This window comes from Sebastes umbrosus (genome assembly GCF_015220745.1).
Source record: "Sebastes umbrosus isolate fSebUmb1 chromosome 24 unlocalized genomic scaffold, fSebUmb1.pri SUPER_24_unloc_2, whole genome shotgun sequence".
NCBI lineage: Eukaryota > Metazoa > Chordata > Actinopteri > Perciformes > Sebastidae > Sebastes > Sebastes umbrosus.
In genome coordinates, this window is record NW_023618438.1 from 68,482 (window position 1) to 85,716 (window position 17,235).

Sequence of the window (17,235 nt, forward strand, 5' to 3'; positions counted from 1 at the left end):
AGAGGCCCGAGAGCTGGAACCAAAGAGGCCGCTGTAGTCTGACGGCTGGGGGAGGGGGGGTTGGGAAGGAAGGAAGGAAAGGAAGGATGAGAAGAAGGAAGGGAAGAAGAGAGGAAACAGCTGTTAGTTATTATCAGGTTTAAATTAAACTTTTGTCTCCATAGCAACAAAGAAATGATCAGACACTACTGAGATATACACACAGCACTCAGTAAGAGGGAGGGAGGGAGGAAAGAAGGAAGGAAGGAAGGAAGGAAGAAAGGAGGAAGGAGGACAGGAGGAAGAAGGAAGGGAGGGACAAAGGAAAGAGGGAAGGAGGAAGGAAGGAAGGAGGAAGGAGGACGGGAGGAAGGAGGAAGGGAGGGACAAAGGAAAGAGGGAAGGAGGAAGGAAGGAAGGAGGAAAGAGGGAGAAAGGAGGGAGGACGGGAGTGAGGAGGAAGGATGGAGGAAGGGAGGGAAGGAGGAAGGATGGAGGAAGGAAGGGAAGGAGGAAGGAAGGAAGGAAGAAAGAGGGAGAGAGGAAGGAAGGAGGGAGGAAGGAAGGAGGAAGGGAGGGAAGGAGGAAGGAAGGGAAGGAGGAAGGAAGGAAGGAAGGGAAGGAAGGAAGGAAGGAAGGAAGGAAGGAAGGAGGAAGGGGGGAAGGAGGAAGGATGGAGGAAGGGAGGGAAGGGAGAAGGAAGAAAGCATCATGTGACCTGCAGCTGTTATTGATTATTGATTGTGTCCAGTCTGATGACGTGCTGTGTGTTTACTCTGTGACCTTTGACCCGTGTTGACAGTAAAAGGTTATTATGATGTTTATTATTGAAGCATTGATGTGTTTACTCGGTGACCTTTGACCTTTGACCCGTGTTGACAGTAAAAGGTTATTATGATGTTTATTATTGGAGCATTAATGTGTTTACTCGGTGACCTTTGACCTTTGACCCGTGTTGACAGTTAAAGGTTATCAATGTGTTTCACGGTGTCGATGAGACTCACCCTGAGGCTGCCTCGACTCCCCACAGACATCCTCTCCTCGTCATCTGACATCTACAACACACAGACAACACGGGTCAAACCACAGAGGAAGACGATGATGAAGAGGAGGAGAGAAACTACAGGAGGGCAGGTTAGAGAGTAAAGACAGAAGAAGAAGAGATACAGACCGAAGCGTGTCTCCGTGAGTGGCGAGAATAACGCTCGTTGTCCTCCTGGAAGGCCACGAAGAAGAAAGACAACACACAAGTTAAAGAGCTGAAACTAGAAGAAGAAGAAGAAGAAGAAGAAGAAGAAGAAATGACATCGTTAATTCATTATAAAAAACTAATGAAGGCCTGTTGCTGCCTGACAGACGCAACCCGGGGAATAAACACACACATCTAGAGAACCTGTCAGACAGTGCTGAGGGGGAGCAGAGCACATCTGAGTCAGTCTGTAAAACTAAATAATATAACATTAAATAAATGAATAAATAAAAATATCAATACAAATAAAAGATTCAACAAAAATAATAATAAATAAATAAATGTAGGTCTGAAGGTAAAGAATACAATTTAAATAAAATACAATAATAATCTTAATAATAATAATAATCATCATAAAACTGAAAATATTAATAAAGTAAAATGTGCATAAAACAATAAATTCAATTCAATAAAAAATATTCATATATATATTCATATAAATATAATATAATAAAATTGGCATAGAACAATACATTAAATTAAAATCCAAAGAATTTTAAAAACAGAAAAAAATATTTGAAAAAAGAAAACATATATATATATAAAGTACTAATAAAATAAAATATGTATAAAACAATAAATTGAATAAAATAAAATATAATTTTTTTTTTCTGTGGTGGAATAAAATAAAGTTAATAGAATAATTATATATTGCAAAAATATAAAAATAAAGAATTTAAATTTGAACGAAATAAAAAATAAACAATGTTTTTTTTAATGTACAGTAGATGCACTTACACACTATAGTATTAGGGTTATTTTGTTTACATTCAAAGCTTCTTCTGTCATCATATTTGATGACGTCATCACGCTGAAATAAAATCATCTTCAATTTGAATGAAGTGATTCAGTTTGTTTTTTTATTAAATCAACTTTCTTTAATGAATAGATCTCGTCAGTGCGTTCCTCCCCGTGTGAAAAAGTCGTTTTTGAAAGGCTAAACGCCAACAAAGACGGACTGAATCAGAAAGTGCAGCCTCTACTGGATCTAATTCTACTAATAGAATAATACTGATAATATTAATTCTACTAATAGAATAATATTAATTCTACTAATAGAATAACAGTGATAATATTAATGCTTTAAACACAAGGGAGAGACATGCCAACATTAATAAACAGTTGTTCATGCAGCAGAGAGGATCATCCTCCTCTTTACTGTTTAACTCAAGCAGACAGTCACATGGTCTGGATTAAACAGGCTGATAATCCACGAGCAGCGTGCACCACACACACACACACACACACACACACACACACACACACACACACACACACACACACACACACACACACACACACACACACACACACACACACACACACACACACACACACACACACACACACACACACACACACACACACACACACACACACGGAAACCTCCCTACTGGTTCACATGGAGAAGAAGAAGACGGAGAAGGAAGAGGAAGAAGAGTCCTACCATCCACTGTTCAATGTGACCCCACTTATTATCCAGACCATAATACTTCTGTAGGAGGAGGAAGAAGAGGAGGAGGAAGAGGAGGAGGAAGAGGAGGAAGAGGAGGAGGAGGGAGGAGGAGGAGGAAGAGGAGGAGGAAGAAGAGGACAAAATATTAGAACAGATGAGAAAATGAATCCAGATAAAGTATGAAAACTGTTTGAGGTGTGTTTGTTTTAAACCTCTCAGCGTGGCAGGTGGGCGGGGCTCAGTGTGAGCAGTTAACCCCACCTGGAGCTCCAACAGGTAGTAAAACAAACACACCTGTGTGCATGATGACAGGACGAGTTAGTTCATACCTTGTGGCTGTGAAACAGCTACAGGAGGCGGGAGGAGACAAGAGGAGACAACAGGTGAGTCAGGAAGTAGAGGAGACAACAGGTGAGTCAGGAAGTAGAGGAGACAACAGGTGAGTGAGGAAGTAGAGGAGAAGTAGAGGAGACAACAGGTGAGTCAGGAAGTAGAGGAGAAGTAGAGGAGACAACAGGTGAGTGAGGAAGTAGAGGAGACAACAGGTGAGTCAGGAAGTAGAGGAGACAACAGGTGAGTGAGGAAGTAGAGGAGACAACAGGTGAGTCAGGAAGTAGAGGAGACAACAGGTGAGTGAGGAAGTAGAGGAGACAACAGGTGAGTCAGGAAGTAGAGGAGACAACAGGTGAGTGAGGAAGTAGAGGAGAATTAGAGGAGACAACAGGTGAGTGAGGAAGTAGAGGAGACAACAGGTGAGTGAGGAAGTAGAGGACAACAGGTGAGTCAGGAAGTAGAGGAGACAACAGGTGAGTCAGGAAGTAGAGGAGACAACATGTGAGTGAGGAAGTAGAGGAGACAACAGGTGAGTCAGGAAGTAGAGGAGACAACAGGTGAGTGAGGAAGTAGAGGAGACAACAGGTGAGTCAGGAAGTAGAGGAGACAACAGGTGAGTGAGGAAGTAGAGGAGACAACAGGTGAGTGAGGAAGTAGAGGAGACAACAGGTGAGTGAGGAAGTAGAGTGAGGAAGTAGAGGAGACAACAGGTGAGTGAGGAAGTAGAGGACAACAGGTGAGTCAGGAAGTAGAGGAGACAACAGGTGAGTGAGGAAGTAGAGGAGACAACAGGTGAGTGAGGAAGTAGAGGAGACAACAGGTGAGTCAGGAAGTAGAGGAGACAACAGGTGAGTCAGGAAGTAGAGGAGAAGTAGAGGAGACAACAGGTGAGTGAGGAAGTAGAGGAGAAGTAGAGGAGACAACAGGTGAGTGAGGAAGTAGAGGAGACAACAGGTGAGTGAGGAAGTAGAGGAGACAACAGGTGAGTCAGGAAGTAGAGGAGACAACAGGTGAGTGAGGAAGTAGAGGAGACAACAGGTGAGTCAGGAAGTAGAGGAGACAACAGGTGAGTGAGGAAGTAGAGGAGACAACAGGTGAGTGAGGAAGTAGAGGAGAAGTAGAGGAGACAACAGGTGAGTGAGGAAGTAGAGGAGACAACAGGTGAGTGAGGAAGTAGAGGAGAAGTAGAGGAGACAACAGGTGAGTGAGGAAGTAGAGGACAACAGGTGAGTCAGGAAGTAGAGGAGACAACAGGTGAGTGAGGAAGTAGAGGAGACAACAGGTGAGTGAGGAAGTAGGAGAGACAACAGGTGAGTCAGGAAGTAGAGGAGAAGTAGAGGAGACAACAGGTGAGTGAGGAAGTAGAGGAGACGTCAGTAAACGGCAGTAAACGGCAGTAAACGTCGGTAAACGCCGGTAAACGTCAGTTCTTCTTGTATTATCATTATTATATTGAATATGAGCAGCTGTAAATAATAAAATAAATGAAGTTCTTGTTTTATCATTCTATTGAATAATAATACTAATACTAATAATGAATTAAAGCGCGTGACTCACCAGAGGGAAACATCAGAGGCTCCTCATGAAGCTGCCGACCGACTGACTGACTGATGATTAAAACACTCACTGTTACCTCACACACGGTCTGACCTTTGACCCCACACTGACCTCACCATCATGTGACCCTCAGCCTCCCCGGGCTGATGTTATCTAGTTAGTCGTCGGGGGGGAACAGGTTTCATCTTGAAGGTGTTTCTGGAGTCAACAGGGGACAGGAAGTCAGTGTATTTCAGAATAAAAACCTGCTCACCTCCTTCTGTTGTCTCTCCAGCTCCTTCATCCTGATCTCTCGAGCTTCGGCTCTCGCTGCTCGCTTCGCCGCCAGCCTCGCCTCCGCCTGACGCACACACACACACATCAATATGTTGTTATTGATTATCGATCATCACGTCGATATTATTATTACATTATATGAAACGTCTCTGAGTTGTCTCAGACTTTAGTGTTAAAAGATTAATCTGATCAGATATTATCAGTCTGTTGTCGTCACTAATCAATAATCTGATCAGACTCCTGTCACACCGTCTCATCAATACACTCAGTGATCAATGATCTCATCACACCCAGAGGCACTGCTCCAGGAACAACTCAACTCATTAGAATTATTCATATTAATAACATTTATATTATTTTTTGTCTTCATTATTTTTATTTTGTATCTTTTATAGATTTTAATAGATATTATAAAACATTTTCTAACTTCTTATTTATTTATTTATTTCGGTTAAACAAACGTTTTAAAACATGTTTTTTAATAAAAAGATAGAAAGTAAAATTTTAAAATACCATAAGTAAACAGTATTAAAACAGATACAATTTAAAAATGTATTTTAACAATAGTTTAAAAAATAAATAAAAATAGTATGAGCTAATTAAAATATAAAACAATCTTTGAGTCAAATAAAAAGTATTTTTAAAAATAATGATATTATAGACAAAAGAAAAAGTTCAAAATAATAAAATATGAATAATATTATAATATTTAAAAAAACCCACTTTAAAATAAAGTATAGTCATAAATAAAGTAAATAGTTTTAAGATATACAAAAATACATTCAAAAATGAAATAATTTTAAAAAGTTAAAATAAAATATATATAGTATTAAGATATATAAAATAAAAAAAAATATAAATACAATAAAAAATGTATAAAACAAAAATATCTTAAAAATAAAGATTACTTTAAAAAGTTAAATTAAGATATAGAAAAATAAATTAGAAAAATAAAAATACTTAAAAAAAATAGTAAATATAGTAAATAAATATTTAATACTGAATGTAACATCAGGTTTAGTCAGCTGGTGTGTCTCAGTCTGTCTGCAGCAGCAGCAGGAATGTGGACCGTCCACCAGAGTCCTGTTTCAGAGAGCAGGTTTAACTGATCCCGAGGCGGCGGTTCACTGACTAAACCTGCTTTCTGAGACACTCCCTCCGTCACCACGGCAACAACACACCTGTAGGTACCTGCACCTGGACAAACAAGTTCTCTTTGTGTTCATCCAGCTAACAACAACAACAACGATCCAGCTGCTGCACAGATCAGACTGTTGACATGCAGATTAATGTTTGTGCTGCTGCAGAGGATTAAAGGATGGAGGTCACACACACACACACACACATACACATACATGCACATACATACACACACACACACACACACACACACACACACACACACACACACACACACACACACACGTCTGCTGCCAGCTCTCCCAGTAGGTCACGGCTGCTTCCATCAACGAGGAGACGAGAGATTCATTTCCGCCAGCATCACTCACACCAGACTCCATTCAGAAATCACACCATTTAAGCAACAACTTTCCATAACTGCTTCATTCGTGTCTGGTGGGGGGATGTCAGTTTTAAAAGTATATAGTATAAAGTAATATCTTAAAAATAATGTAAATAGTGTTATGATATACAAAAATGAATAAAAAAATGTAAAAATTAAAAATAATAATTAGTATTACGATATAAATAAAACAAATAACATCTTAAAAAATAAAGAATAATTTTAAAAGTAAATAGTGTTAAGATATACAAAAATAAATTAGAAAAATATAAATATTTTTAAAACTAATAAAAAATATGAATAGTATTATGACATATCAATCGAAAATATATTTAAAATAAACAGTAAATATATATATATATATATTATAAAAAGTATCTTAAAAATAAAAATATTTTTAAAAGTCAAAGTAAATAAATAGTTATGATATACAAAAATAAATAAAAATACAAAATATTATTTTTTAAAAAGTAAAAAGAATAAATTGTATTGCGATATATAAAATAAATAATATCTTTAAAAAATAAATATCTAATAATTAATATCTTTAAAATAAAGTATATTAAGTAATACAATATATATATATAACAGTGTTAAGATATATAAAAATTAATTGGAAAAATAAAATTATACAAATATATATTTATATAAGTAAAAATTAAATTTAAATAGTATTATGATATATAAACTAAAAATATCTTAAAAATAAGAAATTGTCTTAAAAGTAAATAAATAGTGTTATGATATACAAAAATAAATTAGAAAAATAAAAATATTTTTAAAAGTAAATAAATACATAAATAGTATTACGATATAAATTAAATAAAAAATTATAAACTTAAAATAAAGAGTAAATAAATATATATATATGTATATATATATATATATATTGTAAAAAGTATCTTAAAAATAAAGAATAGTTTTAAAATAAATAGCGTTATGAAATAGAAAAACAAATAAAAATAAAAAATACAAATATTTTTAAAAAGTAAAAATAATTAATAGTATTACGATACATAAAACAAAAATATCTTTAAAATAAAGAATAGTAAATAAATAATAAAGTAAATATTGTTAAGATATATAAAAATAAATTGGAAAAATAAAAATATGTTCTAATATATACAGTATATATGAAAATATAATTTAAACAGTATTATGATATATAAAATAAAGAATAGTTTTAAAAGTAAAAGTAAATAAATAGTGTTATGATATACAACAATAAATAAAATTAAAATATATATATATATATATTTTTTTTTAAATAAAAAGAATAAATAGTATGACGATATATAAAACAAATAATATGTTAAAATATAAAGAACACGCTGGTGTGCTCCCAGCTCTCCCAGCAGGTCACTGGTTCCTGAATGTGAACCAACCGGTTCATCTCTGTTGTTGTGTTTCTGTTCAGCTGTGTGACACGACGAGTTCAAACACACACTGAAGTCTGCTGAGGTCTGGACTACGAAGCAGGATGTGGTGTCAGTAGACTAGTCCATGTCTGTGATTGGTCAGTAGACTAGTCCATGTCTGTGATTGGTCTGTAGACTAGTACATGTCTGTGATTGGTCAGTAGACTAGTCCATGTCTGTGATTGGTCAGTAGACTAGTCCATGTCTGTGATTGGTCTGTAGACTAGTCCATGTCTGTGATTGGTCAGTAGACTAGTCCATGTCTGTGATTGGTTAGTAGACTAGTCCATGTCTGTGATTGGTGATTGGTCTGTAGACTAGTCCATGTCTGTGATTGGTCAGTAGACTAGTCCATGTCTGTGATTGGTCTGTAGACTAGTCCATGTCTGTGATTGGTCAGTAGACTAGTCCATGTCTGTGATTGGTCTGTAGACTAGTCCATGTCTGTGATTGGTTAGTAGACTAGTCCATGTCTGTGATTGGTGATTGGTCTGTAGACTAGTCCATGTCTGTGATTGGTCAGTAGACTAGTCCATGTCTTTGATTGGTCTGTAGACTAGTCCATGTCTGTGATTGGTTAGTAGACTAGTCCATGTCTGTGATTGGTGATTGGTCAGTAGACTAGTCCATGTCTGTGATTGGTGATTGGTCAGTAGACTAGTCCATGTCTGTGATTGGTCTGTAGACTAGTCCATGTCTGTGATTGGTCAGTAGACTAGTCCATGTCTGTGATTGGTTAGTAGACTAGTCCATGTCTGTGATTGGTGATTGGTCTGTAGACTAGTCCATGTCTGTGATTGGTCTGTAGACTAGTCCATGTCTGTGATTGGTTAGTAGACTAGTCCATGTCTGTGATTGGTGATTGGTCTGTAGACTAGTCCATGTCTGTGATTGGTCAGTAGACTAGTCCATGTCTGTGATTGGTCTGTAGACTAGTCCATGTCTGTGATTGGTTAGTAGACTAGTCCATGTCTGTGATTGGTCAGTAGACTAGTCCATGTCTTTGATTGGTCAGTAGACTAGTCCATGTCTTTGATTGGTCTGTAGACTAGTCCATGTCTGTGATTGGTTAGTAGACTAGTCCATGTCTGTGATTGGTGATTGGTCTGTAGACTAGTACATGTCTGTGATTGGTTAGTAGACTAGTCCATGTCTGTGATTGGTCAGTAGACTAGTCCATGTCTGTGATTGGTCAGTAGACTAGTCCATGTCTGTGATTGGTCTGTAGACTAGTCCATGTCTGTGATTGGTTAGTAGACTAGTCCATGTCTGTGATTGGTGATTGGTCTGTAGACTAGTCCATGTCTGTGATTGGTCTGTAGACTAGTCCATGTCTGTGATTGGTTAGTAGACTAGTCCATGTCTGTGATTGGTGATTGGTGATTGGTCTGTAGACTAGTCCATGTCTGTGATTGGTCAGCAGACTAATCCATGTCTGTGATTGGTCTGTAGACTAGTCCATGTCTGTGATTGGTTAGTAGACTAGTCCATGTCTGTGATTGGTCAGTAGACTAGTCCATGTCTGTGATTGGTTAGTAGACTAGTCCATGTCTGTGATTGGTCAGTAGACTAGTCCATGTCTGTGATTGGTCAATAGACTAGTCCATGTCTGTGATTGGTGATTGGTCTGTAGACTAGTCCATGTCTGTGATTGGTCTGTAGACTAGTCCATGTCTGTGATTGGTCAGTAGACTAGTCCATGTCTGTGATTGGTCTGTAGACTAGTCCATGTCTGTGATTGGTCAGTAGACTAGTCCATGTCTGTGATTGGTCTGTAGACTAGTCCATGTCTGTGATTGGTCAGTAGACTTGTCCATGTCTGATTTGTCTGTAGACTAGTCCATGTCTGTGATTGGTCTGTAGACTAGTCCATGTCTGTGATTGGTCTGTAGACTAGTCCATGTCTGTGATTGGTCAGTAGACTAGTCCATGTCTGTGATTGGTCAGTAGACTAGTCCATGTCTGTGATTGGTCTGTAGACTAGTCCATATCTGTGATTGGTCTGTAGACTAGTCCATGTCTGTGATTGGTCTGTAGACTAGTCCATGTCTGTGATTGGTCAGTAGACTAATGCATGTCTGTGATTGGTCAGATGCTGTAAACAGATACGGAGAAGACACCCTGGAGATGTTGAACTGGCTTCGTAGTCCAGACCTCTGCCCTCAGATCAGCTGATGATGCTCTTACTGACACTTCCTGCGTCTGCTTCACAATAAAAGCATTCTACTGCAGCATTAAAGACTCCAGCCAGCCACCACAGAAGAAGAAGAAGAATGAGAGGTGCCCCCCCCCCAGCGAGCAGCTCATTCATCACATTCCAGCTTCAGTATGTAGGACGACAACATGAACAACAACACACTGAACACAGAGAACAACAACACACTGAACACAGAGAACAACAACACAGAGAACAACAACACACTGAACACAGAACAACAACACACTGAACACAGAGAACAACAACACACTGAACACAGAACAACAACACACTGAACACAGAACACAGAGAACAACAACACACTGAACACAAAGAACACAGAGAACAACAACACACTGAACACAGAACAACAACACACTGAACACAGAGAACACAGAACAACAACACACTGAACACAAAGAACACAGAGAACAACAACACACTGAACACAGAACAACAACACACTGAACACAGAGAACACAGAACAACAACACACTGAACACAGAGAACAACAACACACTGAACACAGAGAACAACAACACACTGAACACAGAGAACAACAACACACTGAACACAGAGAACAACAACACACTGAACACAGAGAACAACAACACACTGAACACAGAGAACACAGAGAACAACAACACACTGAACACAGAACAACAACACACTGAACACAGAACAACAACACACTGAACACAGAACACAGAGAACACAGAGAACAACAACACACTGAACACAGAGAACAACAACACACTGAACATAGAGAACAACAACACACTGAACACAGAGAACAACAACACACTGAACACAGAGAACACAAAGAACAACAACACACTGAACACAGAGAACAACAACACACTGAACACAGAAAACAACAACACACTGAACACAGAGAACAACAACACACTGAACACAGAAAACAACAACACACTGAACACAGAAAACAACAACACACTGAACACAGAGAACAACAACACACTGAACACAGAGAACACAAAGAACAACAACACACTGAACACAGAGAACACAGAGAACAACAACACACTGAACACAGAGAACAACAACACACTGAACACAGAGAACACAAAGAACAACAACACACTGAACACAGAGAACAGAGAACAACAACACACTGAACACAGAGAACAACAACACACTGAACACAGAGAACAACAACACACTGAACACAGAGAACAACAACACACTGAACACAGAGAACACAGAGAACAACAACACACTGAACACAGAGAACAACAACACACTGAACACAGAGAACAACAACACACTGAACACAGAGAACACAGAACAACAACACACTGAACACAGAGAACAGAGAACAACAACACACTGAACACAGAGAACAACAACACACTGAACACAGAGAACACAGAACAACAACACAGAGAACACAGAACAACACACTGAACACAGAACACAGAGAACAACAACACACTGAACACAGAGAACAACAACACACTGAACACAGAGAACAACAACACAGAGAACACAGAGAACAACAACACAGAGAACACAGAGAACAACAACACACTGAACACAGAGAACAACAACACACTGAACACAGAGAACACAGAGAACAACAACACACTGAACACAGAGAACAACAACACAGAGAACACAGATAACAACAACACACTGAACACAGAGAACACAGAGAACAACAACACACTGAACACAGAGAACAACAACACACTGAACACAGAGAACAACAACACACTGAACACAGAGAACACAGAACAACAACACACTGAACACAGAGAACACAGAACAACAACACACTGAACACAGAGAACAACAACACACTGAACACAGAGAACAACAACACTGAACACAGAGAACAACAACACACTGAACACAGAACACAGAGAACAACAACACACTGAACACAGAGAACACAGAGAACAACAACACACTGAACACAGAGAACAACAACACACTGAACACAGAGAACAACAACACACTGAACACAGAGAACAACAACACACTGAACACAGAGAACAACACACTGAACACAGAGAACAACAACACACTGAACAGAGAACAACAACACACTGAACACAGAGAACAACACACTGAACACAGAGAACAACAACACACTGAACACAGAGAACAACAACACACTGAATACAGAACAACACACTGAACACAGAGAACAACAACACACTGAACACAGAGAACACAGAGAACAACAACACACTGAACACAGAGAACACAGAACAACAACACACTGAACACAGAGAACACAAAGAACAACAACACACTGAACACAGAGAACACAGAGAACAACAACACACTGAACACAGAGAACAACAACACACTGAACACAGAGAACAACACACTGAACACAGAGAACAACAACACACTGAACACAGAACAACAACACACTGAACACAGAGAACACAGAGAACAACAACACACTGAACACAGAACAACAACACACTGAACACAGAGAACACAGAGAACAACAACACACTGAACACAGAGAACACAGAGAACAACAACACACTGAACACAGAGAACAACAACACACTGAACACAGAACACAGAGAACAACAACACACTGAACACAGAGAACAACAACACACTGAACACAGAACACAGAGAACAACAACACACTGATGACCAGAGAAACATTAAAATATACTCATTACCCCGGGGGGGGGGGGGGGGGGGGGGGGGTTACCCACCAAACAGGACCTCAATAATCTATATATATATAAAAAATATAAACTAAAAAAATTTTAGATAAAAAAGTTGAATGAATAAAAAATAATAATAAGACACTGTTAAATAAAACAAAATAGTTAAAAATAAATAAAAATCCAAAATTAAAATAGAGTAAACAGGGCAAGTAATTTTAGTTTAATGTATTAGTTAGTTTATTGTCTATTACTGTGACCTGTCCATGTGTACCTTTTTGTTATTCTTATTTTCCATTTAGCATTTTATTTATATTTTGTCTTGTTCTGTATTAATTTCTGCCATTTTATCTATCCAGTTAATAATATTTCATTATGGTATCCTTTATTCTCATCAATTCATAATTTAATATTTTCTTTATTTAATTAATTCATTATTTTTTAACATTTTATTATTTATGTTTATTCATTTAAATTGTGATCTATTTTTATTTATTTACATCCATTTTATTATTTAGCATTTTATTTATATTTTGTCTTGTTCTGTATTAATTTCTGCCATTTTACCTATCCAGTTATTAATATTTCATTACGGCATCATTTATTCTCATCAATTCATAATTTAATATCTTTTCTATTTAATAAAATTAATTATTTTTTAACATTTATTTATTATTTAATTTAATGTTTGTATTTATTATTTTCCTGTCATAACATTTTATTATTAATTTTTATTAATTAAAATTGTGATCTATTTGTATTAATTTACTTGCATTTATTATTTAGTATTTAATTCAATGTTTTTATATATTATTTTCCTGTCATGATATTATTATTATAATTTTTATTTAATTAATTTATTATTTTTTAACATTTTATGAATTAGGGTTTATTAATTTAAATTGTCATATATTTGTATTAATTTACTTGCATTTAGTATTTATTATTTAGTATTTAATTTAATGTTTTTATATATTATTTTCCTGTCATGATATTATTTAATTAATTTATTATTATTATTTACATTTTAATATTTAGGGTTTATTAATTTAAATTTTCATCTTTTTGTATTAATTTACTTGCATTTATTATTTATTATTTAATTTAATGTTTGTATATATTATTTTCCTGTCATGATATTTTTATTATTATATATATATATTTTTTTTAACATTTTATTATTTAGGGTTTATTAATTTAAATTTTCATCTATTTGTATTAATTTAATTGCATTTATTATTTAGTATTTAATTTAATGTTGTATATATTATTTTCCTGTCATGATATTATTATTATTATTATTATTATTATTATTATTATTATTATATATATATATATATATATATATATATATATATATATATATATATATTTTTTTTTTTTTTTAACATTTTATTATTTAGGGTTTACTAATTTAAATGTTCATCTATTTGTATCAATTTACTTGCATTTATTATTTATTATTTAATTTAATTTTTGGATATATTATTTTCCTGTCATGATATTACTATATTTTGTATTTATTATTTTTTTAAACATTTTATTATTTAGGGTTTATTAATTTAAATTTTCATCTATTCGTATTAAGTTACTTGCATTTATTATTTATTATTTATTATTTATTATTTGATATTTATTATTTAATATTTAATATTTATTATTTGATATTTATTATTTAATATTTGATATTTATTATTTGATATTTATTATTTAATATTTGATATTTATTATTTGATATTTATTATTTAATATTTGATATTTATTATTTGATATTTATTATTTAATATTTGATATTTATTATTTGATATTTATTATTTATTATTTAATATTTGATATTTATTATTTAATATTTAATATTTGATATTTATTATTTGATATTTATTATTTATTATTTAATATTTGATATTTATTATTTAATATTTAATATTTGATATTTATTATTTGATATTTATTATTTATTATTTGATATTTATTATTTATTATTTGATATTTGATATTTATTATTTGATATTTATTATTTATTATTTAATATTTGATATTTATTATTTAATATTTAATATTTGATATTTATTATTTGATATTTATTATTTATTATTTGATATTTATTATTTATTATTTGATATTTGATATTTATTATTTGATATTTATTATTTATTATTTAATATTTGATATTTATTATTTATTATTTAATATTTGATATTTATTATTTATTATTTGATATTTGATATTTATTATTTATTATTTGATATTTATTATTTAATATTTAATATTTGATATTTAGTATTTAGTATTTGTTATTTAATGTAATGTGTTTATGTGTTAATGTGCCTCACCTCCCGTGCGATCTGGTTGAGAGCCTGGTCCTCTGCGGTCATCTTCTCCCGGTTCGGGATCCTCTTCCGTCCCGGTCCCGGTCCCGGTGCCGGAGTCCCCATCGAGCAGGAGGGTTCTACCTGGAGCCGAATTCTCCACAGAGGTCTCCTCTAGTCCCAAACATACGGAGCCGGAACTCCACACCAGAGTCAATAGGAAATAAACCGGTTTAAGATTCAAACTAAGCTGCTTTTCTTCTGCTAGCTCACTTTCTCTCGGTTCTTTCCTGCCTGTACCTCAAGTTCACATCAATGGGGAGATTATTACCTGGAGCCGAATTCTCCACAAAGGTCTCCTTTAGTCCAACAGAACCGACATTTAGAGTCAAAGTGGGAGAAAATACAAAATAAACGTGTTTGACGTTAAAAATATGTGTTTTTCTGGAGCAGTTCGGCGGTCACTTTCACTCGATTCGGGATCAGCTTCCTTTCTGCCAGTACCTCAGTTCAGGGTGCTTAAATCTCTTATTACTTGGAGCCGAATTCTCCACAAAGGTGTCCTTTAGTCCAACAGAACCGACATTTAGATTCAAAGTGGGAGAAAATACAAAATAAACGTGTTTGTGATTAAAAATGGGTGTTTTTCTGATGCAGTTCGGCGGTCACCTTCTCTCGGTTCGGGATCCTCTTCCTTCCTGCCAGTACCTCAAGTTCCCATCAATGGGGAGATTATTACTTAGAGCCGAATTCTCCACAACGGTCTCCTTTAGTCCAACAGAACCGACATTTAGATTCAAAGTGGAAGAAAATACCGAATAAACGTGTTTGACGTTAAAAACGGGTGTTTTTCTGGCGCAGTTCGGCGGTCACCTTCTCTCGGTTCCGGGTGCTTAAATCTCTTTTTACTTAGAGCCGAATTCTCCACAAAGGTCTCCTTTAGTCCAAAATCATACAATTGTCGGTATTCAGAAGAGTAAAACACCAAATAAAGCTGTTTCAGATTAAAATATGTCTATTTCTTGATGCTACTCTGGCGCGGCTCGTACCGGACCCTGAACGCATCGCGACAGCGACAGTCCGCAGTGTGACAGAGGAGGGAGGGAGGGAGGAAACTTTTATTGTGGTGGGGTGGATTCCGATTCAAACCGGAAGTTGTTCTTCAAAATAAAAGCCTCCCCCAAATTTCCTAAATAATTTGTTTTTAGTAAAGTTCTTAAAGAAAAGGATCAATAACTCTTCATCAGTGAGTTTATTGATCAGAGAGCTAAACAGTATCTCCTTTCGTCTGTAATCAATAAATCAAACTAAACATCATACTGATCAATAACATCCAGTTAACAATCAGCACTCCATCGATCAATACATTTATAGATGGTGAGGAAAATAGGTTTTGTGTTCTGTGATTCTAGATGTTTATTGATCGTGTCAGAAGTGATCAGAAACACTGAAAACAAATCAATAATTTATCATAAACAGCTGATCATTTCAAAAGCTACGGAAGCTGAATGGTGCCAAGATTAAATAGGTTTTAAAATGAGAAAGAGTAAGATATCGGTTAAAGGCTTTACGACTCAATTTTTCATAATAAAAACTTTAATTATTTATTTCAGAATCTGAATGAAATGTAATTTGATTTTCATATAATTTCAGTTTAATGTCATTTTTCAGAATTAAGAATTAACTGAAATTCCTAAATTTCAAAGCAGTCAGTTTTAACATCAATAAAGGAAATATTTCTTTTAATTTCAGAACATGCCACGATTTCTGTATTTTTTTTTTTTTTAAGTATTTAATGTATTTTTTTAAAGTATTATTTCAGCAACAGTCTGTTATACATAGCAACGGTCTGTTATACATAGCAACGGTCTGTTGTACGTAGCAACGGTCTGTTATACATAGCAACGGTCTGTTATACGTAGCAACGGTCTGTTATACGTAGCAACGGTCTGTTATACGTAACAACGGTCTGTTATACATAGCAACGGTCTGCTATACGTAGCAACGGTCTGTTATACATAGCAACGGTCTGTTATACGTAACAACGGTCTGTTATACATAGCAACGGTCTGCTATACGTAGCAACGGTCTGTTATACATAGCAACGGTCTGTTATACGTAACAACGGTCTGTTATACATAGCAACGGTCTGCTATACGTAACAACGGTCTGTTATACATAGCAACGGTCTGCTATACGTAACAACGGTCTGTTATACGTAGCAAGAGAGATCTAGTTAAATGTGTTCATCTACAGTTCTGTTGTTATAAACTGAGCTG

At 35.3% G+C, this 17,235-nt stretch overlaps 1 protein-coding gene across 9 annotated transcripts in view; it reads right to left on the reverse strand.

Annotated features, from left to right (window-relative positions):
- Positions 1 to 16,814, reverse strand: part of lrrfip1b (leucine rich repeat (in FLII) interacting protein 1b) — a 26,646-nt gene extending 9,832 nt beyond the window's left edge. For 2 of the 9 annotated variants that reach the window (XM_037762702.1, XM_037762698.1), the window contains exons 1-7: positions 14,981 to 16,814; positions 4,828 to 4,914; positions 3,014 to 3,031; positions 2,676 to 2,723; positions 1,151 to 1,195; positions 984 to 1,034; positions 1 to 45 (exon numbers count right to left, since the gene is read on the reverse strand). The exon at positions 1 to 45 is cut by the window's left edge and continues 33 nt beyond it. In XM_037762702.1, coding sequence (XP_037618630.1) covers positions 1 to 45; positions 984 to 1,034; positions 1,151 to 1,195; positions 2,676 to 2,723; positions 3,014 to 3,031; positions 4,828 to 4,914; positions 14,981 to 15,082 — 396 coding nt within the window. In that variant the 5' untranslated portion in view covers positions 15,083 to 16,814. The remainder of the gene's footprint in view (positions 46 to 983; positions 1,035 to 1,150; positions 1,196 to 2,675; positions 2,724 to 3,013; positions 3,032 to 4,827; positions 4,915 to 14,980) is intronic. The other 7 variants (XM_037762700.1, XM_037762699.1, XM_037762707.1 and 4 more) reach the window with 6 other exon arrangements.
- Between the last annotated feature and the right edge of the window lie 421 nt (positions 16,815 to 17,235).